Source organism: Sapajus apella, unplaced genomic scaffold (assembly GCF_009761245.1).
Source record: "Sapajus apella isolate SASKATOON/1434 unplaced genomic scaffold, GSC_monkey_1.0 scaffold24, whole genome shotgun sequence".
NCBI lineage: Eukaryota > Metazoa > Chordata > Mammalia > Primates > Cebidae > Sapajus > Sapajus apella.
In genome coordinates this window covers 7,939,787-7,967,730 of record NW_022436964.1, presented here as the reverse complement: position 1 = coordinate 7,967,730, position 27,944 = coordinate 7,939,787, and the positions used below count along the sequence as shown (strand labels likewise).

The 27,944-nt window shown below is 34.3% G+C and overlaps 1 protein-coding gene across 3 annotated transcripts in view; it reads left to right on the top strand.

The window, feature by feature from the left end:
- The window catches only part of VPS13A (vacuolar protein sorting 13 homolog A), a 242,787-nt gene that overhangs the window by 53,535 nt on the left and 161,308 nt on the right, over positions 1-27,944 (top strand). For all 3 annotated transcript variants that reach the window (XM_032290653.1, XM_032290654.1, XM_032290655.1), the window contains exons 18-23: positions 6,118-6,307; positions 6,387-6,501; positions 12,813-12,949; positions 15,271-15,403; positions 17,436-17,553; positions 25,583-25,721. In XM_032290653.1, coding sequence (XP_032146544.1) covers positions 6,118-6,307; positions 6,387-6,501; positions 12,813-12,949; positions 15,271-15,403; positions 17,436-17,553; positions 25,583-25,721 — 832 coding nt within the window. The remainder of the gene's footprint in view (positions 1-6,117; positions 6,308-6,386; positions 6,502-12,812; positions 12,950-15,270; positions 15,404-17,435; positions 17,554-25,582; positions 25,722-27,944) is intronic.

Genomic DNA, 27,944 nt, shown 5'->3' with positions numbered 1-27,944 from the left:
TTTTGTATTTTTAGTAGAGACGGGGTTTCAGCATGTTGGCCAGGATGATCTTGATCTCTTGACCTCGTGATCCGCCTGCCTCGGCCTCCCAAAGTGCTGGGATTACAGGCATGAGCCACCGCATCCGGCCAGAAATTCTTTTGTATTCTGGATACTAAACCCTCACCAGGTACGTGATTTGCAAATATTTCCTTCCATTCTTTATCTTGTAATTTAACTTCGTTGACACCATCCTTTGATGTATAAAAGTTTTTACTTTTGAAGCTCTCCTTGTTCGGTTTTATATTTTGGTGTTCGTGCTTTTGATGTCATATCTCAGAAAATTCACCTAAGCCAAGATTATGAAAGTCTAATCCATTATTTTCCTCTAAGAGTTTTATACTTGTCTCTTACATATAAATTTATGACCTATGTTGAGTTAATATTTGTATATGGCATAAGGAACTCAGTACAACTCATATTATTTGCATGTGGATATCCTGGTGTCCCTTCATACTTGTTGAAGATGCTATTCTTTCCTTAATGAACACTGTTGGTATCATTGTTGAAAATCAATTAGCCATAGACGTATGGCTTTATTTTTGGACTTTTATTTCTATTTAATTTTTATTCTAGACTTCCACTATGTTTATCATTATGCCAATATCGTACTGTTTTGATTACTGTAGATTTTTATTAAATTTTGAAATTGAGAAGTGTCTTTCCAATTTTGTTCTGCTCTTTCAAGAATGTTTTAGCTATTCAGGGGTTGCTTGCAAGACTTTATGAATTTGAGGATTCACTTTTCCATTTCTGGAAAATGTCTCTGAAATTTGATAGGGTTTGCATTCAGTATGTAGATTGCTTTTGGTAGTATTGCCATAATAACAATATCAAGTCTTCTGTGAACATGAGATATCTTTCCATTTTAATAAATGCTAAATAGATGCTTTTTCTATTTTTTTAAGAGTTTGAGAAGGATTGTTATTCTGATTTAAATATTTTGTAGAATTCACTAGTGAAGCCATTTAGTTCTTATATTAGTCTGTTTTCATGCTCCTAATAAAAACATACCTGAGACTGGGTAATTTATAAAGGAGAGAGGTTTAATTGACTCATAGTTCAGTATGGCTGGGGTGGCTTCACAATCATGGCAGAAGGCAAATGAGGAGCAAAGTCATGTCTTACATGGAGGCAGGCAAGAGAGAGCTTGTGCAGGGGAGCTCCCCTTTATAAAACCATCAGGTCTTGTGAGGCTCACTCACTATCATGAGAACAGCACTGGAAAGACCTACCCTCTGGATTCAGTTATCTGCAATTGAGCCTCTCCCACCACATGGGGGAATGGCCACAGTTCAAGATGAGATTTGGTTGGGGACACAGCCAAACCATATCAGCTGAACTCTTCTTTGTTGAGAGTTTTTGATTACACATTTACTCCTTACTAGTTATAGGTTTTACTATAAGTAAGTTTAAAAGGTGATAGTAAGTTTTACTATAGTAAAGTTTTACTGATAGTTTATAGATTTATAAGTAGGGTCTAAAAGTTACAGTAAAATTTACTGTAGATTTTTAAGGTTATAGAAAGGTTTTACTTCGTATTTTCTAATTTTCTTCTTGACCCTTTCTTCTTGAGGCAGTTTTTGAAATTTGTATATTTCTAAGAATTTGTTCTTTATCCATTTTCTTGGTACTATTCTTTGCAGTACTCTTTCGTAGTACTTTGTATTCCTCTGTGTTATGTTATGATGCCTCCACTTTCATTTCCAATTACAGATATTTGCATCTTTGGTGATTTTTTTTTCTTACTTCAGGTAAAGGTTTGTTAAGTATGTTAACCTTTTCAAAGTGGCAACTTTGATTTTTTTTCATTCTCTCTGGTGTTTCTGGTGTTTTTGTTTTCTCTATTTCATTTGTCTCCACTCTGATATGTATTATTTTATTCATACTGTGAACTTTGGGTTTAATTTGCTCTTCTTTTTGGAGTTTCTTAAAGTGTAATGTGAGGTTATTGATTTGATAATCTTTCTTTTTTAATGTAGGCATTTACAGATAAAAATTTCCCTATGAGAGCTGCTTTGGATACATTTTGTATGTTTTGAAATATTTTGTTTGATTTGCATTCATTTGAAGATATTTTCTGATTTCTGTTGTGGTTTTTTTTTTTTTAATCTGTTGATTAAGTGTTTAATTTCCACATAATTGTGAATTTTTCAGTTTTTCTTCTGTCGAATTGTAATTTGATTCCATTGTGGTTGGAGAAGATGCTTGTTGTAATTCTTTTCTTACTAAATTTGTTGAGATTTGTTTCATGACCTAACATTTGGTCTGTTCTGGAGAATGTTCCATGTGCTTGCACTTGAGAAGAATGTATTTTGCTGCTGTTGGGTAGAGTAGTCCATATCTGTCTGTTATGTGTAGTTCGTTTATAATGTTGTTCAGGTTCTCTATTACTTTCTTGTTCCTCTGTCTAGATGTTCCTCATTTAAAGTAGGTTATTGAAATTTCTTAGTGTTATTGTGAGCTATTTATTTCTCCCTTTAATTCTGTCAAGGTGTGATTCCTATATTTCAGGGACTTTGTTTGGTGTATGCATGTTTATACTTGTTATATCTTTGATGAATTGACCCTTTCAATCAAAATATAATGACCTTTTCTCTTGTCACAGTTTTCTGTTGAAAGATATTTAAGTTAATTAATTAATTAATTTAGATACAGGGTCTTGCTTTGCCACCCAGGCTTGAGTACAGTGGTGCAGTCATAGCCTTACTGTAGCCTTGAATTCCTGGGCTCAAGTGATCTTCTCATCACAGCCTCCCAAGTAGCTGGGATTAATGGTGTGAGCAACCATACCTGGCTAAATATTATTTTATATGTTAGTATAACCACCCAGCTCTCTTTTGGTTACCAGTTACATGGCATATCTTTTTTCATTCTTTCACTTTCAACGCATATGTTTCTTTGAACGTAAAGTGAGTCTCTTTTAGGCGGTATGCCTATGGTCGCTGACTTAGGCAAGGTATATTAAATACATTTTGACTTGGGATATTTTCAGTGGGTTTATTGGGAAATAATTTGTCATAAGTTGAGGAAGATCTGTATTGTTGTATCATGTTTTTTCACCCATTCTGCTAATCTCTATCTTTCCTTTGATAAGTTTAATTTCATTTACATTTAAAGTGTTTACTGTCAGGCTCTGCCATTTTGCTATTTGTTTATTGTATGTCTTATGCCTGCTGTACCCTCAGTTTCTCAATACTGTCTTCTCAGTGTTTGTTAACTTTTTTGGAGTATATATTTTTATTTCTTCCTAATTTCTTTTTCCAAACATATTTTAGTCATTTTGTTGAGAGCTACCATAGGGATTACAATTAACATTTCGAATGTAAGACAGTGAAATTTGAATTGACACTAACCTAACTTCAATAGTGCATGAATACTTCTATGCAGCTCCATTTTTTTCTCTTTATGTTATCATTTCACAAATTGCTGCTTTACATAAATGTTTCCATTAGCTTAGGCTTGTATTTGTTTTTACGTATTTGTATTTAAATGATAGAGGAATTAAAAAGAGGAGTTAAAAAACATGTTACTGACTTTTTTATTTGCTTATGTAGTTACCATTGCCAGAGTTGTTTATTTATTTGTGTGTCTTCAAATTACTAATATCCTCTCATTGTAGCCTTTAGGATTCCCTTTAGCCTTTCTTGTAGGGCAGGTCTACTAATGACAGACTCAGTTTTTGTTCATCTGGAAATGTGTTCATTTTTCCTTCATTTTAAAATGATACTTTTGTCAGATATAGATTTCTTGGTTGACTTTTTTTTTTTTTTTTTTTCATTTAGCACTTTAAGTACATTATCTTGCTGCCTCTTGGACTGCATGGTTTTTGAGGAGGAATTAGCTGTTAATCTTTTAAGTGTCCCGCATATGTGATGAGTTGCTTCTGTCTTGCTGCTTTCAAGATTTTCCTTGTTTTGGCTTTTAACACTTAGATTATAATATGCCTCTGTGTGAGTCTCTGAGTTTATCCTAATTGGAGGTCTTTGAGCTTCTTGGATGTATGAATCTGTGTTCTTTATCATATTTGAGAAGTTTTTGGCCATTATTTCTTCCAGTGTTTTTAATGTCTTTTTCTCTTGTCTCCCACTTTAGGCACTGTTCATTGTTCTTCATTATTCTTTATGCTCCTCAGACTCAATAATTTCAGTTATCCTATCTTCAAGTTTGGTGGTTCCTTCTTTGGGCTGCTTAGATCCTCTGTTAAACCTCTTTATAGATGGTTCCCAAATCATGATTGTTCAGCTTACGATTTTTTGACTGTAGAATGATATGAAAGTGATCCATATTTAGTAGAAATCTTACTTTGAGTACTCATACAACCACTGTTTTTCACTTTTCAGTACAGTACTCAATAAATTACATAAGATGGTCAACATTTTATTGTGAAATAGGCCTTGTGTTAGATGATTTTGCCCAACTGTAGGCTAATATAAATATTCTGAGTACATTTAAGTAAGGTAGGCTAGGCTCGGCTATGATGCTTGGTAGGCTAGGTGTGTCAAATGCATTTTAAACTTACAACATATTCAACTTAAAATGTTTTTATTGGGACATAACCCCATTATAAGTCAAGGAGCATCTGTAGTGAATTTTTCATAGTGGCTGTTGTACTTTTCACTTTCAGAATTTCTATTTGGTTCTTTTAAATAATTTCTACCTATTTATATTCTGTGTTCAAATGTTATTTTCCTGTTTTTTTTTTTTTAAGTTTTTGAATGTAAGATAGCTTATTTAACATCTTGGTTTAGTGAACATAATGTCTAGTTTTCCCTTTTCTGTGTATGCTTTGTATATTTTTTTTTTGTTTAAAATTTGGTGTTTTGAATGATATAATGTGGTAACTATGGAAATTAGATTTCCCCCTCTTTCCATGGTTTGTTATTGTTGATTATTGAAGGATATAATTTTCCATTTGTTTACCTACTGTAGTGGATAGAATTGTGTCCTCCAAAACATTATGTCAATTTCTAATTCCCAGTACCTGCAAATACAGCCTTATTTGGAAATAGTCTTTGCAGATGTAATCAAGTTAAGATGAGTTCATGCAGTATTAGTGTTTATCCTAATTGAAAGAGAAATTTGGACACAGACCCAGAAAATAAGACGGACTAGAGAAGACAATTTGAAGATAGACATAAAGGGGAGAATCACATGTGATGATATCTTCTTAGCTGCACCCACATTAATGTAGATTTTCAGTAACATGATGTGAGATTAGAGGTGGGAGATGATCATAGCTCAGATGCCACAGGCTCTCCCTGTTCTTATCAAGTTTTAGTATAGTTTCTTGAATAAAAGTTTTTCTTTTTGCTGTTTGCCCTTACATCGATTTCCAGAGATTTTGTAATTTTCACCAGTTCTTTTCCTGTTTGGTTTGCTGGGGAGAAAGATTGTTGAGCTTCTCACATAGCCATTCTAGAAATCCTGCCTGATCCTTGGTTTTTAAATGTTTATTTTATTGTTTTATTTTTTTAAGACAATATCTCACTCTGTCTTCCAGGCTGGAGGGCAGTGGCATAATCTTGGCTCACTACAACCTCCACCTCCCCAGTTCAAGTGAGCCTCCTGCCTCAGCCTCCCAAGTAGCTGGGACTATAGGTGCATGCCCCGATGCCTGGCTAATTTTTGTATTTTTAGTAGAGACGGGGTTTCACCATGTTGGCCAGGTTGGTCTCTAACTCCTGACCTCAAGTGATCCACCTGTCTTGACCTCCCAAAATGCTGGATTATAGGTGTGAGCCACACATCTGGCCTTTAAATGTTTATTTTTATTTTTAGAAGAAAACATGTTTATAGAGTTGTATTAAATGTGCAAAACTTTTCAGTTTTATATTGACTAAGCATTGTAGATTTACTGTTACTTTAATTTTAGCTTATCACTTTACATGGAAATCAACGCATAGGATTCTTTGTGAATTAATCTATGTCAATTTAGAGGAATTATTGTGTATCTTTGATGGAAATGGACTGGAGTCAGAAATGCAAAGTGAAGTTGTCTTCATTAATTTATTTTACTCAATTTTAAAAATCCTTTACAATTTTTCTGATTACTTTTGTTCTATTTTTTTAATGCAGATTTGAAACTAAAATAGATTCATTTCATATTACTGGCTTACCAGATAATTCAAAAAAACCCCGCCTCCTGTCTTCATTGGATGATGCAATGTCACTTTTCCAGATTACATTTGAGATAAATCCAATAGATGAAACTGTTACTCAGAGGTGTGTCATAGAAGCTGAACCTTTAGAAATCATATATGATGCAGTAAGCATTTTTTAAATTACTAAGTTTTAATAAAATTTAGTTTGCTTTGAGTTTGTGTTAATGATGTTTATTTTAACAGAGGACAGTGAATAGTATAGTGGAATTCTTCCGACCTCCAAAAGAGGTACATCTAGCACAGCTCACTTCAGCAACTTTGACAAAACTTGAAGAATTTCGCAATAAGACAGCAACAGGTAAATGCCAGTGTTAATATTGGTGACTTAAATGCTGTATCCTATATTAAACTCTTATTTATGGTAAAATGTTTTTATTAAAGTTTATTTTAAATTTATCATATTTCTAGAGTGGTTATAGTTTAACAGAAACCAATTTGGTACTTTTATGTTTAAAGGCAGATAAAACAATAATCATTTTTTACACTCAAAGTTTATACCTAGTAACAACATTTAAATTAATTGCAAAATTTTGCTTAGGATACTTGGACCTCTATTTATGACAAAAACTGACCTCTTAATTTCCTTTCTTAGAATGCGTTCCAGATTTTGATATATAAGCCTCATGGAAAAAAAAAAAGTTTCAGCCCTTTTTATTCTCTAGGAGAGTTTGAATAAGTTCAGTTATTATTTCTTCCTTAAATATTTGGCAGAGCTTAATGGTAAAACCATTTGATATTGGAGATTTCTTTGTAGGAAAGTTTAGGGTTACAGATTGAACTCTTTAATTGAGTAGTTGACCATAAAGATTATCTGTATGATTTTAATGCTTTGTAATTGGTTGGGACTTGTTTTCTACCTCAATATATGTTATTAAAAAAATGTTCCTTATATGCCGAAAAGTCTGTGTTTTTCTTATCTATACCTTTTTATTCCACATTGATTGTAAATCATGTACTTCAAATTTTTTGTATACTTACTGGATTCTTTTTTTCTCCTTTTGTCACTGTGTTATAACAGTTATTAAGAGAAATACATGAAAAATGCCTCATTATCAATGTAGATTTTTTATTTCTAATAGATCTGTTTGCTTAAAAAAATAAGTTTGACTGGGCGTGGTGGCACATGCCTATAATCCTAGCGCTTTGGGAGGCCAAGACGGGTGGATCACCTGAGGTCAGGAGTTTGAGACCAGCTTGGCCAACACGGCAAAACCCCATATTTACTAAAAATACAAAAATTAGCCAGGCGTGGTGGTGGGCGCCTGTAATCCCAGCCACTTCGGGGGATGAGGCAGGAGAACTGCTGGAACCCAGAAGGCGGAAGTTACAGTGAGCTGAGATGGTGCCACTATACTCCAGCCTAGGCAACAGAGCGAGACTCTGCTTCATAAATAAATAAATAAATTTTAAGGCTGTCTTTAAGTACATGCAGGAATAAAGTATTTTTCCTCCTATAAACTAAATATTTTATCTGTATAAAGTTGGCCACCTATATTTTTAATACTTTTTTTCCCTTTGTACTTTTTAAATTTTATTTCATTTTTGGTCTGATATCAGTTTGAAGTACAAGGTTTATTTTGGTTAGAATTTGCCTGGTATATGTTTTTTCTCATATTCTTACTTTTTCCCTATATGTTTTCAGATGTGTCATGTCAACAACATGTAATAGGATTTTTTCCAATCTAGATTTATGGTCTTTATTTTTTATTTATGTCTACTGTTTGCATTAATTAATTTATCTAGGCTTATGTCTAACATCTTATTTTGTGCTTTTGAATTTGGCTTTCCTTGTTTTATTTTTCTTGATTTCCTTTGGCTAAATTCTAGGATACCTTCCTTGCCCCTTCCCTACAATCTATTATCAAGAAGTTAAATATTTTCTATCACTTTTTATTTTAGAAATTACAGTATACATTTTTGTAAAAATATAAATTTAATGAAAAATTACATACTGTCCTGGTGATTATATGGACTTTAGTATACTTGAACTTTATATACCATCCCTATATACTATTTTTTTTACTTAAAAAAACTTTATTGGACTTTATGTATATAGTTCATGGTAATTTAGAATTACTTATGCATTTGCTGCCTTCTTTGCTCTTGATTTGTCTTATAGCTTATACTTTTTATCTGATTTTATTTTCTTTCTGTTCGAAGATCATTTATTTTGTTTTTGTTTTTGTTTTTGAGATGGAGTCTCACTGTGTTGCCCAGGCTGAAGTGCAGTGGCGCTATCTCAGCTCACTGCAACCTCGACCTCCTGGGTTCAAGGGATTCTCCTGCCTCAGCCTCCCAAGTAGCTGGGATTACAGCACCCACCACCACACCCTTTTTTTTTTTTTTATTTTTAGTAGAGGTCGGGTTTCACCATGTTGGCTAGGCTGGTCTTGAATTCCTGACCTCAGGTGATCCACCCACCTCAGCCTCCCAATGTGCTAGAATTATAGGCATGAGGCACTGGGCCTGGCCTGGAAATTCATTTATATACTTCCCTTGTAAATATTTTTTCTTGTAAGAATCTGCTGGTGGCAAATCATTTTTTTGTTTTTTTGAGACAGAGTCTTACTCTGTCGCCCTGGCTGTAGTACAGCGGCACAATCTCAGCTCGCTGCAACCTCTGCCTCCTGGGTTCAAGCAATTCTTGTGCCTCAGCCTTCTGAATAGCTGGGATTACAGGGGTGTACCACCATGCCTGGCTAATTTTTGTATTTTTAGTAGAGATGAGATCACCATAATCACCATGATGGGCCGGCTGGTCTCGAACTCCTGTCCTTAGGTCATCTACCTCCATTGGCTTCCCAAAGTACTGGAATTACAGGCAAGATCTACCATGCCCAGTTGCATCATGTTATTGTGGTACTGAAAAACTTTTAGATCTTATAGCATTTTGATTTTGGATTTTCAGATTAGGGATGCTCAGCTTGTTATTTTCCCCTTCCTTTCTAGGAACTCAAGATCTTGCATATCTTTTTGTTGTCAAGTATGGCATGAGCTTACAGAACCTGCTCAACTAGTTATCCTTTGTCTCTGGCAGGAAAACAGATGTGGTCATTTGCTAAAACTCTTCTTTCGGAGTACAAGGTTCTCTGATAGAACTTTAGTTATTTCATTTATTTTCTCATTTAAATATGTATCAAGAGCCTAATCTATATGTCAGACAATGTGGTAGGTTTTAGGGAGCATAGCAATGATCAGAATGGATGTAGTTTTTGCCTATTGATGGTTGTTATACTCTTAAGAATAGGACAAATATGAAACTAAGAGCAATCTACTGGGAAAATTTTGATTAATGTTGTATGGGTCCAATCAGGAGAGAAAAACCACACAGTAATTTTGATAGGTACATTTAATATAATGAATTATTAACTGTAATGAGGGTTTGTTTTGCTACTCCAAAGAGTAACTTCAAAGAATATAACAAGAGACCGGGGCACAGGGGCTTATACTTGTAATCCCAGAGGTTTTGGTGGCCGAGAGGGGAGCAACAGTTGAGGTTAGGAGTTGGAGATCAGCCTGGACAACATAGTGAGACTCTGTCCTTCAAAAAATTACAAAATTAGTCAGGTTTGCTGGCATGTACCTGTCGTCCCAGCTACTTGGCACATTGAGACTGAAGGATCCCTTGAGCCCAGGAGGTGAGGGCTGCAGTGAGCTGTGATAACAACTCCTGCATTATAGCCTAAGAGACAGAGTGAGGTGCTGTCTCCAAAATTACATGTATTTAAGAAGAGTGGTTTTAAGGAGTATAGAATTGAGATGATATTTCCAAGGAAGAGGTCTCTCTCTTCCCTGAGAATTGAAGAACACCTTGTTGGAGAAGGAACCTTTGTGAGTCATTGAATGGCAGAAAAGACATTCTGGTGTCTTGCTGGTAATCTGCTCTCTAAAACTTTCTGGAAATCCATCCTCTGAGGTGAAAAGGAAAAATATTCATGGGGTCATGTCTCACTGTACTTGTTCTGCTGTGAAACCACCTGAGGAGGGCTCTAGGGGCAGATACTGGCTTTTGAGCACTGTCAGCCCTTGTGCATGGCATGTATTGTGTTGGAGAAAGGCACAGTGTTGCAAGATATTGCTAAGCGAGTATACTGGAACCAGGAAGCAAAATTCTTTTCTCTTGCAGTGTCTCTCCTGTGTTCTTTATCTACTTCAGTGCTAGTTGGCAAAGGAAAATCATTTAAAGAGCTCAGATCTGTTTTCACAGAGCAGACAAGTGGGTGAATTTGGAGCTGAGTGAGGAAATGATTCTATAATCAGCCCAAATGCCATGAAGGAAATGAGAATGATAAAATACCCAATTTAGTTTTGGTGGTGGTGTCAGAGAAGATCTCTGAAAATTTAACATTAAGACCAGATATATGTTATATGTAGGATCCACACTGTGAATTTGGAAGCTGTAGAAAGCTGAATTGGTTCTAATGTAGTGAGAGGGGAGTGGAGGGATGTTAAGGATGCATACTCTTAAATTATGAAAACACAAAAGTCATATTAAACAGTTAAGATTTGTTGTAAGTGCAATGGAAAATGGGGGAGAGACCCAATAAACTTAAATTCAGAAGAAAATACTCCCCGCTCCCTTCCATTAAAAACAACTTAAAGAAATCATTGTGTCCTGGCATCAAGAAAGGCTTTGTTGAAACTGAGGCTTATGGTAGAACTTCCAAGGAGTACCAAAACTTAGATTTGTAGAGGCCAGAATACATGAGGAATCCTTAGACTAGAGATGGAAATGAAGATAGAGAAATGCTTAACAGGTAGACTCTGGAGAATCTTGAATGTCAGATTGACCCTTCTGGAGGCTTCTTGTTACTTTAGTAAAATCATGACAGCTGTGTTTGAATCCATATCATTTGGGAAAAAAGAATGAATAACTGAGTCAGTTCTGCTCTTAAGTTTCAGGCTAATTGGATGATCTTCAGAATTTTTGATGATTTGTCCATCTGTTCGCAAACCTCTATCTCACCTCACCTCCCATCCTCATTTTAAGAGATTTCACTTGAATTTGCTTCTTTCAGGCTATGGGGAATGCCAAGGTTTTTTCTTCCTGTAGAGTCTTGCTTGGGATACCTGGGCAAGGCTGTTGGAATCTTTTAAAGATGACACAGTTTTGATAACAGTTTCTCATATTTCAAGGAAGAGCTGTCTCAGACATAATCCATTTGTATTATTTTTATAAAAGAATACCTGAGGCAGCATAATTTGTAAAGAAAACAGGTTTATTTGCTTCATGGTTCTGCAGGCTGTACCAGAAGCATGACTCCAGTATCTGCTTTTGGTGAGGGTTTCAGGATGCTTCCACTCATGGCAGAGAGGGTTGGGAGCCAGCGTGTGCAGAGATCACATGGCAAGAGAAAGGAAGGAGGTGCCAGACTCTTTTAAACAACAAATTCTAACTAATAAAACGAGAACTCATTACCATGAGGACAATACCAAGCCATTTGTGAGCACTCTGCCCCCATGACCCAGACACCTCTTGTTAGGGTCCCACCTCCAACGTTAAAAATCAGATATCAACATGAGTTTTGGAGGGGTGAAATACTAAACCATAGCACAGACTTTGGTTATTTATTTTCTATTTTTATTTAAATATATATTTAAAACAGAAGATATTTTATTCTTTTTTCTGTTGGCTTGTATATCTAGCTGATTATGTGTTGGCACTTGACACTTGCTCAGTGTCTGCTTTTAAGCTTTAAAATTGTATATATATTTTATTTGTAATTTTAATTTAAGTACTTTAAAATTTTTGACATATTCTTTAATTTGAACATGTATTCCCTAATAATAAATTCTTAACTTTAAAGGTTATATTAGAATATACTGACCTGCCTACGTGTGTGCGTGTGTGTGTGTGTGTGTGTGTGTGAGAAAATGTGCCTTTTTGTTTGAGTGTCAAGTCAAATATCTATACTCAAACTGATTTGATGGCTACTCATATAATTTTTTCTTCAAGAAAGGGTTCTCATCTCATAGAAAACAGTTTGTTTAGATTTAAAAACTGATGCTGGACTTAGGGACATAAACTAGATTAATTTGGTATATTAATCATATGCAAGTTAATGAGGTCAATTTATTAGACTAAAAAACTCGAAGTGAATGAAGGACCTAAGGAATGGGAAACTGATTTGTTGCCTTTTCTGGTTTACATATGATTTTATTGAAGATGATTTAATAATCCAGGATTTTTTATATTCTCAGAATAATATTAAGATATATTATTCTGCATGGCAAATGTAGCTATATGAAGTTTATGAATTGAGAAGTATCTATGTAGATTCTAAGAGTTGTTGTGAATAAATGTTTTATGTCACTTAAACCTTTTTTTGGTCTGTGTCTTTCTTTCCAATTTTACCCAAATAGAATTTATAGGTTAAAAAAAATTTTTTTGAGGAATCATACAATTTTATACTAAATTATATTTAATCAGGAGTGCATACATTGGGCAGATATTTTAAATTTTATGTTGGAAGTATTTTGCTGAGTTCATTTTAAAGTTAATAGTAATTTCACATTAAGATTGTTTTATCAGTTCATATATTTAGTGGTTCTCTATTTCTTGAGTAATTTATGAACAGTATTCATTGCAAAGATGTACATTTTTTGCAGGTCTACTGTATATTATTGAAACACAGAAAGTTCTTGATCTCAAAATTAATTTGAAGGCTTCCTATATTATTGTCCCACAAGATGGAATTTTTAGTCCTACATCAAATCTGCTTCTTTTGGATCTTGGTCATCTAAAGGTATATACTAATATTTGATTTATGATACAGCATTTAGGGTGTTTCTTTGTTTAAGATGTAGTTTGTTTTTAGACAGTTTGATTTATTGCTTTTTTCCCCTAGATTTATGGTAGACAAGTAAGATTTGAGAAGTCTTCCTTTCTAATAAATAAAGTGAAGTCTCAATTAGGTAGTTTTCCTGTACTTCTGAAAACAAAATGACTAATTAAACTCTGTAGTTCAGGTTCAAATCTAAGATTGATTGATTGATTGAACACAGAGTCTCACTCTGTTACCCAGGCTGGAATGCAGTGCTGCAACCTTGGCTTACTGCAACCTCTGCCTCCTGGGTTCAAGTGATTCTTGGGCCTCAGCCTCCTGAGTAGCTGGGACTACAGGTACCCGCCACCATACCAGGCTAATTTTTGTATTTTTTGTAGAGATGGGATTTTACTATGTTGCACAGGCTAGTCTCAAACTCCTGTACTCAAGTGATCCACTCGCATTGGCCTCCCTAAGTGCTGGGATTACTGGCATGAGCCACCATGCCTGGCCTAAGATTTATATTTAGAGAACCCTCTTCTTTCTTTTTCAATTTAAATCTGTTACTTGATTATGTAAAGTATATAGAATGAGAGAGAATTTTAGAAACAAACATGTCTTCATCTTTCTGAAGTTTTTTGTGTTGAAAACTATATTGATATTTTAATATTTGTATTAAATAATTCTAAATTGAGAGATGATCTTCTTCTGTTTACCTAAGTCATTTCCCTTTTTTTCTAATTATGTACTTTTTTCTTTCCAAATTTTCCGTAGAGAATAAATTTTTTTGCTGTATTCTAGAATCTGGACTCTTCACTGTAGTATCCACTAGCCAACCACATGTGGTTATTTGAATTAACTAGAATTAAATAAAATTAAAAGTTTAGTTTCTTTGTCGCATTAGCCACATTTCAGAATTTAATAGTCAGAAGTGGGTACTGTATTTTTTTTTTTTTTGCATTTGAGACATAGTCTCACTCTGTTGTCCAGGCTGGAATGCAGTGGATTGATTTCAACTCACTGCAACCTCTGCCTCCCAAGTTCAAGTGATTCTTGTGCCTCAGTCTCCCAAATAGCTGGGATTTCAGGCATTCACCACCACGCCCAGCCAGTTTTTGTATTTTTAGTAGAGATGGGGTTTCACCATGTTGGTCAGGCTGGTCTCGAGCTCTTGACTTCATGTGATCCACTGGCATTGGTCTCCCAAAGTGCTGTGATTACAGGCATGAGCCACCATGCAGGCCTGTATTTGACGATATAGAACATTTCCATCATTGTAGAAGTTCTATTGGACAGCATTGTTGTAAATCATTAAATGTAGAGGAATATCTATAACAGTTTAAAGAACGAAGAGAGGTTGATAGCTTGGAATGCTTTTCCTGGCCACCTAACACATGCACGCCTGTCCTTGATACTGACGTCTTTGCTTATCCTATTTTTAAAAATTCTGCATTTGTTAATTATGTAAACACCCACTGGGTATGTATTTATAATGAAACTTATATAGCTTATTATTCATATTTGAATTTTATTCAGTTGCTTCAAAGACAGTGTGGTATAATAGAAAGAGCATAAGGTTAGGAGTAAGGATATCTAATTTTGTGACTTTAGGCAACTTGCTTAACCTGTTACCTAAAATTTATTACCTTTCAAACAGAGATAATAATTTTTTGAGTGTTTACTTCACATGAGCTATATACTGGGAAAAAAAATTTAAAAATATGTATGTATATACTCGTGTATTTTTATGAGTAAGATCTTTATGTACTATTGTGGAGTAATCTCCAGGATGTTTAAGTATCTCTCACAGTATGCCAAGAAGGGAGAGATACAAATATAACTTGCCTGGTATTACATAAATGGTAGAGTTGGAACTGAAATTCAGCTATCCTATTTAATTCTGGACTCTTTCTTCTTATTATAAAGCTGTATCAGTATTTGTCGTCATGCCATAGAAACATTTTAAAAGCTAAATTTGTCTCTTGGTCTTGCTCTTAATGAGAAGGCCTCTTACCACATTTGAAAACTTTGTAGATGTATTATTCTTCAGGACCATCTTGGTTTCTTTCTTTTAATGTAAGTAAATGGGAAATATATCCTAATTTATAAAAATTTATCTCTGGCCTTCTTACTATATTATCTCATGGATGAGGACCTTTCTGATAGCCTTATTATGTATGCTTACTTGTGAGTTTATCCTCTCCTATTAACATTTTGTATTATAGGTCTAAAAGTTAAAAACTTTATACTTATATTTTGAAGTATTTTGCATAGTCTAAACTATTAACATTAACTTGAAGGTGACAAGTAAAAGTCGTTCCGAATTACCAGATGTGAAGCAAGGTGAGGCCAATCTTGAAGAGATAATGGATATAGCTTATGATTCCTTTGATATTCAGCTTACAAGCATACAGCTGCTTTACAGTAGAGTTGGTGAGTATAAAATGCATTATTTGTTGATTGATTTTGTTGAAGTGATTAATTAGGTTTGTAGACACTTTGAAGAACTTCCTCCTAAATGTGTTAGAACTTCTATATTTTTGAATTAGAAATGATAGTAAATATTGTCTAGTGGTTCTCAATCAGAAACAGTTTTGCCTCCCCAAGAGACATTTGTCAATACCTGGAAACATTTTTGGTTGTCACAGAAGTGGCACTCCTAGCACCTAGTGGGTGAAGATGTGGGATACTACTAAGCATCCTACAGTATTCGGCTGGTCCCTCACAGCAAATATCAGTAGGTTGAAAAATAGTGTTCTATACCACTGTTTTCTAGCCTTTGACCAAAGTTGGCCCATATTGAAAATGATACTGGAATTACTACATAGTTGGATAACCAGAAGACATTGCTCAGGGCCAGAAGTAAGCAGCCTAGGGGCTCTGACAGCATAGACAGCCATGCAAAAGACTGACTAGGGTCACTTTCCTAGGCATACCTATCTCATTCACTGTGGTATACCAATCAGGAGTCTCTGATTTAGAATTAGTTTTTAGGATGAAATCAAAGCCAGAAATTCACTAGACAAGAGCCATTTAAGTAGTTAGAGAGAGACCCCAGACTCATTCAGTTTTCTTTTTGTTCTGTCATACTGCTTTTGAATCCCTAGAGTGTTAGTGAACATACAGATAATTCAATAAAGTTTAATCTGTTGAAGAGATCTGTATGTAAAGATCTATATGTTTGTATGTGGTCAGATTTTAATTACCTGAGCTAACCAATAAAAGGAGAAATAATCAGAATCCGAAGTAGTTGTTGTCAAAATTGTTAATTTGTATTGGACTGAAACATTTTATTTATTTAATTATATTTGCTTCAGAATAGTGAACGTAGTTTCTATTTTTATCATATTCTAATTGTGGTGGAGAAAACCCAAAGGTATAGTGGGTGGCAAAAGTACATTATTTTTAGAAGTCCACTGATTCTTTTTCAGGAAATAAGTTATTGGGTTTGGTTTTCCTTGACTGGGATTTTATCTGACTCACAGAGTTATTAGGTGCAAATGAAATAGTATATATGAAAATGTATTATAATTACTGAGATCCCATTAATTTTGTTAGGAATTTTTGAAATTACTTCTTTCTGATTATACCTATTTTAGAAAATCTGAAGAATTCAGAAACCAAAAGGATAAAGCCTTATCTTAACTGCTTAGGCAAGAACACTGTTGATATTTTGTTGCATATGCTTTTAGTGTGTTTTTCAATGTATGGGCCTGTGAATACATGAGATGTGCTCGTATGGTATTTCTGTTGGAGGTATTTGTGAATGGATTTTTTTTTTTACATGATTCATTGTTTTATATCCAGATATTTTTCCTTTTACCAGTAATATTTTGGACACTTGAACTCATGGTTTTTATTGTCTGTATTATGTTCTGTGGCTGTGCTCTCAGTTATTTAGTCATTCCCCTATGGAACATTTAGGCTTGTAACTCTGCAGTAAGTGTTGCCAGGGGTCGGGGGGGTAAGTGGGGGTGGGAGGTTGTCACATGTTAGTAGACCTGGATGTGAATTTCAGTTTTGTCACTAGTAGATTCATTATAGGAAGTTATAAATTCTTTTGGGTGTCAGTTTTCTAAAGTGGGATTATTATATATCATTTTGAGAATTAACATTTAGACATTACCTAGAAGAATAGAAATTATAAATCTTGAATAAATGGTAGCTTTTATTAGCTACTGTTAAAGAACCTCGTTTATTACTACCTTTTGCATTATTGCCTTACTGCCATGTTACTTTTTTGGGTAAGGTATGTTGTTGGTGTAGTGATTGTCAGTGAATGTACAGTGGATTCAATAAGCTACTGATTATATGTACCTGGGAATGTGACATTAAGATAACCTAGATATGGGGGGGTTTTCTCGTATAATGGAATGTGTGATTATGAAGTATTAATAGTGATTTTAGGTTTGGTGTGTTATTCATATTATAGTTACGTTAAATATGAACGATTTTCTGTACATAGGTGACAATTGGAGAGAAGCACGAAAACTCAATGTGTCTACCCAGCATATTTTGGTACCCATGCACTTCAATTTGGAACTGTCTAAGGCCATGGTTTTCATGGATGTAAGGATGCCCAAGTATGTATTGTTTGTTTCATGTGATTGTGAATTTTCTGGGTAATTCTGTAGCTAGGGAAATACCATACTTAATTGGCTCTTTCTTGTGTATGTGTAAAATATGTATAAAATTGACCATTTTGACCGTTTTTAAGAGTATAGTTTATTGTCACTAGGTTCACTGGTGGTGTTGTGCAACCATCACCACCATTCATTTCCAGAACTGTTTCTCTTCCAAACTGAAACTCTATACCCAATTAAACAATAATACCCCATTTCATCCTGCACCCAGCCCCTGACAACAACCATTATATCTTCTGCCTTTATGAATTTGACTATTTTAGGTACCTCATGTAAGTGGAATCATAGAAAATTAGATTTTTTGTGCCTGGGTTTCTTCACTTAGCATAATGTCTTCAAGATTCATCCATGTTGGAGCTTATGTCAGAATTCCATTAAGGCTGATTTATAATTCTTGTATGTATATATTAGGTTTTACTTATTCATCCTTCAGTGGACATTTGTGTTGTTAATGCTGTTTGGCTGTTGTAATAATGTTGCTGTGTACAAATATCTGCTTAAGTCCCTGATTTCAGTATTTTGGGGTATATACTCAGAAGTAGAATTGCTAGATCATATTGTAATTCAGCGTTTAAGCTTTAGAGGAGTGCTGAGCTGTTTTTTATAGCAGTTACACCATTTTACTTTCCTACCAGCACAAGGGTTTTAATTTCTCCTCTGCCTCTATAACACTTGTTATTTTCTTTTCTTTTTTTTTTTTTTTTTTTTTTTTTACTTTTTGAGACAGAGTTTAGCTCTTGTCACCCAGGCTGGAGTGCAATCGCGTGATCTCGGCTCACTGAAACCTCCGCCTCCCAGGTTCAAGTGATTCTCCTGCCTCAGCCTGCTGAGTAGCTGGGATTGCAGGTGCCTGCCACCATGCCCGGCTAATTTTTGTATTTTTAGTAGAGACACAGTTTCACCATTTTGTCCAGGCTGGTTTTGAACTCCTAACCTCAGGTGATCTATCTGCCTGGACCTCCCAAAGTGCTAGGATTATAGGCGTGAGCCACTGCTCCCGGCTGTGATGTCATTTTTCTAATGCTTAGTGATGTTGAACATCTGTTATTTTACTTATTGACCATTTATATATTTATTTGGAGAAATGTGTTTTCACGATCTTTGCCCATCTTTTGATCTGGTTATTTTTTTTTTTCTTGTTGTGAGAGGGTTTTTTTTGTTTGTTTTTTTGAGATGGAGTCTAGCTCCGTCGCCCAGGCTGGAGTGCAGTGGTGCAATCCCAGCTCACTGCAACCTCTGCCTCCCAGTTCAAACAATTCGTCTACCTTAGCCTCCTGGGTAGCTGAGATTACAGGTGTGTGCCACCACACCTGGCTAATTTTTTGTATTTTTAGTAGAGACAAGATTTCACTGTGTTAGCCAGGATGGTCTCAATCTCCTGACCTTGTGTTCTGTCTATCTTGGCTTTCCAAAGTGCTGGGAGTATAGGCGTAAGCCATCATGCCTGGCCGAGTTTTGAGAGTTTTAAAATATATTTTTGATATTAACTCTTTATCAGATATATGATTGGCAAATCTTTTCTCTCACTCTGGCTTTCCTTATTGCTCTATTGATTGTGGCCTTTGATGTCTAAAAGTTTAACATTTTTATTGTCCAGTTTATCTTAGTTACCAATGCTTTTGGTGTTATATCCAAGAAATCATTACTAAGTCCAGTATCATGAAGCTTTTCTGCTTTGATTACCTTAAAGAGTTTTATAATTTTAGCTTCTATTTGATCCATTTAACTTTTATATGTGGTATGTAGGATAAGGACCCACTTTTATTCTTTTGCATGCAATATCTAGTTTTCTCAACACAATTTGTTGAAAAGACTGTCATTTTCTCATTGAATGGCCTTGATATCATAGTTGAAAATCACTTGTACATATATGCAACAGCTTATTTTTGGGCTTTCTGTTTTATTCCATTAGTCTTTGTGTCTTTATTTTCCTGTACCACGTTATTTAGGTTACTGTAGCTTTATAAGAAGTTTTGAAATCAGGAGATGTGAGTTATTTAACTTTGTTCTTTTTCAAGTTTGTCTTGGCTATTTGGGATCCTTTGATAATCCATACGAATCTTAAGATGGAGTTGTATAAATGTTATAGAGATTGTAAAAAATGTTATAGAGATTTTGATAAAGATTGTATCAAATCTGTAGATCCCTGTCAAATCTGTATAGTATTGACATCTTAATAATATTGACTGTTACAGTCCATGAACATGGAATATCTATTTATTTGTGTCTTCTTTGACTTCAGCAGCATTTTCTAGATCTCAATGCTAAAGTCTTTTACCTCATTTGTTAAGTTTGTTCTTTCGCATGCTATTGTAAATGGATTAAAAAAATGTTTTTCGGATTTTTTGTTAGTGTATGGGAACTTAACTGATTTTTATATCCTGCAACTGTGAATTTGTTTACAATTCTAAGTTTTAAAAGATTCTAAAGTTCTAACAGATTTAAGATTTCCTGCATAGAAGATCATATCATCTGTGTATGGAGATGATTTTTTTCCGTTTCTGATTTGGGTGCCTTTTATTTCTCTTTCTTGCCTAATTGGTCTGTCCAGAATTTTTTAACACTCTCTTGAATAGAAATGGTTTAGGTGAGCATCCTCACCTTAATCCTGAGCCCAGAGGAAAAGCTTTCAGTATTTCACTATTGAGTATGATGTTAGCTGTTTATTATGTTAAGGTAGTTTCCTTCTTTTCGTAGTTTGCTAACTTTTTATTATGAAACCGTGTTGAATTTTTTCAAATCCTTTCTCTGCTTTGAGATGATTGTGTGATCATGTGAAAAATGATCAAGATGATTATTTTTTTCCTTTATTCTCTTAATGAGGTATATTACATTGATTGCTCTCTGCATATTAAATCATCTCTTGAGTCCAGCAAAAAAAAAGATCCTTTTATTCCAGGAATAAATCTTCTTATTCCAGGAATAAATCAATTCCAAGAATAAATGATATATAAATCATTTAATGGGCTGTTGATGTAGGTTTGCTTGTGGTTTTATTGAGTAGTTTTACATTAATTTTTTTTGGGTATATTGGACTGCAGATTCCTTCTAGTATCTTTGTCTGGCTTTGATATCAGGGCAATGCTGTCTTTATAGAATGAATTAGGAAGTATTCCTTCCTCTTCAGTTTTTGATTATTTGGTAGAATTCACTATTGAAGCTATCAGATCATGGGAGTTTTCTTTGTTGGGAAGTTTTTGATTACTGATTCAGTCATTATAATAGTTAATCCAGATTTTCTGTTTCTTCATAATTCAGTGTTGGTAGATTTGTGTTTCTTAGAATTTGTTTCATTTAGATTATCCAATTTGTTGCTGTAAAATTGTTTATAATAGTCTCTGTCTTACAGCCCTTTTTATTTCATAAAATGAGTAATAAATGTTACCACTTTGATTTCTGATTTGAGTCTTTTATCTTTTTTCTCAGTCTAACTAAAGGTTTATCAATCTCATTGATCATTCTGAAGAATCAACTCTCATTTTTATTTTTTTCTCTGTTGTTTTTCTATATTTTATTTACCACTGCTTTCAAAACAGCAAAAAAAGTTTGCTGTTCTTTTTCTAGTTCCTTAAGGTGTAAAGTTAGGCTATTGATTGTAGGTTTTTCTTCTTTATTAATGTAGGTGTTTACAGCTGTGAAGTCCCCTTTTGGCAGACTTTTACTGCAACTTATGAATTTTTGTATGTTGTGTTTTCATTTTCATTTGTCTTATTTTCTAATTTCTCTTGTGATTCTTTGATCTAATTTCTTGTTTAATCATCTGTATTAAAATTTCTACATACTTGTGAAACTTTTACATATTTCCTTCCACTCTTGCATTCTAGACTCATTCCATCATTATTGGAAAAGATACTTTTTATAATTTCACTTTTTTAACTTTTCTCGACACTTGTTTTGTTACCTGACGTATAATCTGTTCTGGAGAATGTTCCATATGTACTTGAGAAAAATGTCTGTTTTGCTGGATGGAGTGTTTTGTATATGTCATTTTGGCTGAGTAGGTCAATTTTATTGTTCTAGTCTCCTGTTTTCTTATTAATCTACTGCCTGGTTGTTCTATTCAGTATGGACAGTGAGATATTGAAGTCTCCTATTATTATCATGGAACTGTTTCTTCCCTTTAATTCTGTCAGTGCTTGTTTTATATATGAACTCTGATGTTTGGCACATACATGTTTATAATTGTTATGTCTCCTTGGTGAAGTTATAATTTCATTATCATTATATAATGTCCTTCTTTATTGCTTGTAACGCTTTTTGACTTGCAGTCTTATTTTGGCTGTTTTTGTTATAGGCATCCCTGCTCTCTTTTGGTGGTTATTTGCATAGAATATCTTTTTTTCACTTTTTTTAACTTTTATCTTGTGCGTTTTCTATGATCTAATGTGATTTCTTGTAGACAATATGTAGTTGCATCCTGTTTTTTTAAATCCGTTTTGTCGCTTTAAGTTTTTAATTGAAAAAATAATTTACCTTTAAAGTAAATACAAATGGGGAGGACTTACTTTTGTCATATAGTTATGTGCTTTCTGTGTGTCTTACAGCTTTCTTAAATCCCTCATTTCCTCCTTTAAGACTGCCCTTTGTGTTTAGTGGATTTTTGTGTGTGACATGCATTCATTCCCATCTCATTTCCAGTTTTGTATATTCTTCAAATATTTTCTTTGTGGTTACTATGGAGATTATGTATAATATCCTCAAGTTATAAATATCTATTTATTATTTCTTTATTTTTTTAGACAGGGTCTTGCTCTGTCACCTAGGCTGGAGTACAGTGTTTTGATTGTAACTCACTGCAACCTTGAACTCCTGTGCTGAAGTGATCCTCCTATCTTGTCCTCCTCACTAGCTGGGACTTGAGGCACACACCACTACACTCAGCTAATTTTTAAATTTTTTTGTGGACATGGGGTCTTGCTATGTCACCCAGGCTATAGTAGTCTATTTAAGATTGAGGCAGGTCACATAGGCTTAGACCTGTAATCCTTCCACTTTGAGAGGCTGAGGCAGTAGGATTGCTTGAGGCCAGGAGTTTGAGACCAGACTGGGCAACATAATAAGACCCTGTCTCTACAGTAAGTAAATAAATAATTAAATAAAATTAGCTGGGCATAATGGTGCATACCTGTAGTCCTAGCTACTTGGGAATTTATGGTGGGAAGATAGCTTAAGCCCAGGAGGTAGAGGCTACAGTGGATCGTGATTATGCCACTGCATTCCAGCCTGGGTGGCAAAAATTAAAAGTAAAAAATAAAATTGATACCAAGTTAGCTTAAATTGCATGCAAAAACTCTACTTGTTTCCTGTTTGGCCCCCTCCAGTTTATATTACTAATGTCCTAGATTATATTTTTACATATTCTGTACCCATTAGCAAAGAATTTTGTTTTATGCATTTGTCTTTTAGCTTATGTAGAAAATAAATAGTAGAGTTATAAACCAAAATTCTAATAACATTTGTTTTATGTTTTTCCATGTGTGTATGTTTACTGGGATTATTATATTTCATTGTTAGAAGAAGCTATGTGCCTGAGATTCTAAGTAGAGAAGTCTGTTGAACTAGACTGGGCCATTTGGATGATTTGTTTCTAAATAGTTTTAGACTGTAGGTAACCATTTAACTACTTCCTTGTAAAGCACCTTTTATTTCCTCCCTTACAAATATTCAAACCTTAGGCACAGATCTATTTTAAAATTTAACCAAAGGCTGTCTCATCTAACATCTACAAAATACTTCCAGGAAAGTTGCTACTAGCAAGGCAACAAGAGAAGGCTTCATGCCTAGTTAAAGCCCATGAGGAAGAATAGAGGGAATTAGAGAGACCCTGACCTTTTCTGATATGGTACATGGTGTGGACATTGTTTTTAATACTTACTGTATTTAACATGTAAAAGAGAGAGACCCACACCCTTTTTTGTTGACCTTTACCTCATAGTGACTCTGTTTACTAGCAAACATTGTCCAGGGCCCTAAATCTTACTCTTCTAGAGTTTCTTAGAAAATCAAAACATGCACTGAGTCTTGAGGCAGAGGAATGCCTAGAATTTGGTTTAAGAGACAGAAGGAAAGCAAATGTGTTCTCTTTTTTTTTTTTTTTTTTTTTCCTAATCCAGTTTGAGATATGGTTTGATTTTAGAGAAAAGACTTGTCTTTTCATTCCTTCCTAATTATGTCCTGCTGTTTACTCTTTTCTACTATTTCTTGTAGTTTTTCATTCTGTGATAAAGATTAAAGATCTGTGTGATTTCTTGTTGTAAGCATATGACTATGAGTTGATTTTTTTTTTTTTAACATAGTTTAAATATTTTTCTTCTTCTTGGTAAGTATGCTATCATCTTGGAAGTTACAGGGTACCAGAAAATGTAGGTGATGCTTCTCTGAGGGAAGAAAAGGGCAAGTTTTATAGTTTTATTTTGCTCTCTTAGGACTTGCTCTCTTAGTATGTGATTAGGAAGAGTTTATGTCTTGTGATACAGGGAATGTGTATAGCATAGCAGGAATTAAAATAGCTGATTGTAATATCTATAATAATGTAATAAATCTCTATTGATAATGGTTATAGATTGGGACGAGCTTTTTAGTTATTATAATTCAAATACTCACAGGCCAAAAATGACAGTGACTTAGAAAGATGAAATCTGAGCAGTTTTTGGTTTCTATTTTATGATATGTTGTAAGCAGTGAAAAGTGGGTATGATATTATGTCAAATCCTGGAATTCCACAAGTGTCAGGGACATTCCCTTGAAGGTTGAGCTGCATTAAGTTGAAGGCAAATAAAAGGATGCTTGCTATTTGGTAGGTACTATTTTGGTACCCAGCATTTTTAGATTGCACAACTTGCAGATTTTTCAAAAAAGTGAAAATAAGTTTAAGTGCATTAAGTGAACCGATTCATAATGTTTAACAAAGTTAAACTACTATGTTTGTGATTAATTACAAATATTTACGCTATTGGAAATAAAAGAAAGCTTGTAATTTCCTGTAGGACTCCAGTACATTTTTAGAATGATAACATTAGTAATCATTGTGCATACATGAAAAAATAATTTTTAGGGAAAATGCAGGGATAAAAATGGGGAGTGAAAACTTTTCTCTCTCTCTCTGATACCTGTCTTTTTAATTCTTTACCATGTATCTGCAAGCAGAGGAGACTGTCAAGGCAATTAAAAGAATAATAAAGCTCTCTGATGTGGTATTGCTCTGTGGTCTTTGATATATATTCTCGTGAACAAGCTATTTGCGCTGCCAAACCTTATTTTTCTTGTAGGAACCATGTACATATAGGAACTTAAAATAAATAGAGAGTGGGGCCGGGCGACGTGGCTCACACCTCTAATCCCATCACTTTGGGAGGCTGAGGTGAGTGAATCACCTGGGATCGCGAGTTTGAGACCAGCCTGACCAGCATGAAGAAACCCCGTCTCTACTAAAAATACAAAATTAGCCAGTTGTGGTGGTGCATGCCTGTAATCCCAGCCACTCAGAAGGCTGAGGCAGGAGGCAAGAGAATCGCTTGAACCTGGGAGGTGGAGGTTGCAGTGAGCCGTGATCATGGCGTTACACTCCGGCCTGGGCAACAAGAGTGAAACTCTGTCTCAAATGAATGAATGAATGAGAATGAACAAACAGCAAAAATAGGTTGTCTGCCTCATAGATTGTGAGGACTATTTACAATGATGCATGTAAAGTGCTTTTCCCAATGCCTGTCACATGAGAAACACTTGATAAATAGTAATTGTCAATTGTATACAGCAAACAGTAGAAGGACACTACGTGAAATAAGAACAAAACTCTGAAAAATAATGAGGTTAGCCCATCTAATGAGACTGGTTAATAAGGTAAGATAGATATTAGAATAGAGATTTTTAGTGTTTAAAATCACATTTGATTCAGATAATTTCTTTTTAATTAGTACACTTAAATCAGAATAAGAATTCCTTTATAATTATTTTTATTTTTTTAAAACAGATTCAAGATTTTTGGAAAGTTACCTCTTATTTCTTTACGAATCTCGGATAAAAAACTACAAGGGATTATGGAATTGATTGAAAGCATTCCGAAACCAGAACCTGTAACTGAAGTATCTGCCCCTGTCAAATCATTCCAGGTAATGTTATTTTCAAAATTAATATGGGCATGAACTAAGAAAGTCCACAAATAGTATTTGAAACAATCACTGGAATTTTATGTAAGACAATTTGCCATTTGTTTTGAATAGACATTTAAAAATTGCATTTTAAAAGAGAAATTGAAATGGTAAAAAGTATAAATAGTTAAGAAAGCTATAAAATGATGTGACTTTCCTAATTTCTGCAGCCTTCAATCCTCCTGAATGGCAACACTGTTAACTATTACTTCTCTAGTTTTTCAAAAAATATTTATGGTATATACTAGTATACACATGCACAAGAACATGCATGTGTGTTTTTATAGTATGTATATGTATACATACATGTATATATTCTATTTTTAAAATGAAATAACTATACTCACTATTCTGAATCTATTCTTTTCACCATTATTATCATATGTGCCTTAGATAAATTTTTATGTTAGCACATACACATCTACCTCATTTGTTTATGGTGATATGGTATTTAATTTTCTGCATATACCATCTTTTGCTTAATATATCTCCTTTTGACAGATATTCACATTGTTCTGAGTGTTTACAGTTATGAAAAATACAGCTTTGAACTTTATTTGTAAAGTATATGTATTTGCTTATACTTTACTCATAGGATAAATTCCTAGAAATGGAATTCTTGAGTAAAAGAGAATATGAATTTTGAATTTTGATTATTTTGCCAAAAATATACATATTTTTTTGGACGAAGCCTTGCTCTTTTGCCCAGGCTGGAGTGCAGTGGTGCAGTCTTGGCTCACCGCAACCTCAGTCTCCCATGTTGAAGCAATTCTCCCACCTCAGCCTTTCAAGTAGCTGGGACTACAGGTGTGTGCCACCACACTTAACTGATTTTTGTATTTTTAGTAGAGATGGGGTTTCACAATGTTGGCCAGGCTGGTCTTAAAATCCTGACCTCAAGTGATCTGCCTGCCTTGGGCTCCCAGCATGCTGGGATTACAGGTGTGAGCCACTGCAACCACCCAAATTTGCTTAATTTATAGTTTGCTAGCAGTGAATGAATGTTTTTCTCTGCTTTCATTACTGAGTATTAGCAAATGTTAAAATTTTATTCTAAGTGAAAAAAATGTTGTCTTCTGGTTTTTAGATATGCTTTTAAAAAATAAGTAGAACATATTTTTTTAATTTACTATTTTAATTTCTCTTTTTGAAAACTGCTGTTCATGTCTTTTTTCTATTGGGTTATGGTTGTCTAACTAAGGAAATAACCTGCTTGTCATTTAAAATTACTTTTCTTGTCCTCATTTTGTTGTTTCGTTTTTATCTAATACATAAATTTACTTTTGATAGGCAAAAGTGTTTTATTTTTTACATAGTCAATTTTTTATCACGATCTCTAGACTTTGTATTATGTGACTTTTTCTAAGAGAATTTCAGAAAGAAAAATAATATATTCACATATATTGGCATTTCTCTCCATTTTTTGACCCCAAAAGTTTGTGAATGTGAATATATGTGAATACATCTCCCTCCATTTTTGGGGGCAAAAAATGGAGGGAGATGTATTCACATATATTCACATTTCTCTCCATTTTTTGTCCCCCAAATTGGTGGGATATGTGAGTATATGTGAATATATATTTTTAAATTTTTTTATACAGAGAGTTCTCTATTCATGTTTTAATGAATAAACATGAGTAAATTATTTTTATATTATATTTTAGAAGTAGTTTCGAGTTTGAAACTTATTCATAATGAAGAACATAATCTTATAATAAAGAGGGTTCTTTGTTCATGTTTTCTTTTGAAGTAGTTTCAAACTTGAAACATTGCAAAGTTAGTGTAAATAACTTTTTAAAAATTATTATACTTTAGGCTCTTATATACATGTGTAGAACATGCAGGTTTATTACATAGGTATACACGTGCCATGGTGGTTTGCTGCAGCCATCAAGCCATAGCCCCCACCTCACGACAGGCCCTAGTGTGTGATGTTCACCTCCCTGTGTCCATGTGTTCTCATTGTTCAACTCCCACTAATGAGTGAGAATATGCAGTGTTTGTTTTTCTGTTCTTGTGTTAGTTTGCTGAGAATGATGGTTTCCAACTTCATCCATGTCCCTGCAAAGGACATGAACTCATCCTTTTTAATGGCTACATAGTAGTACTCTGTGGTGTATATGTGCCATATTTTCTTTATCCAGTGTATCATTGATGGGCATTTGGGTTGGTTCCAAGTCTTTG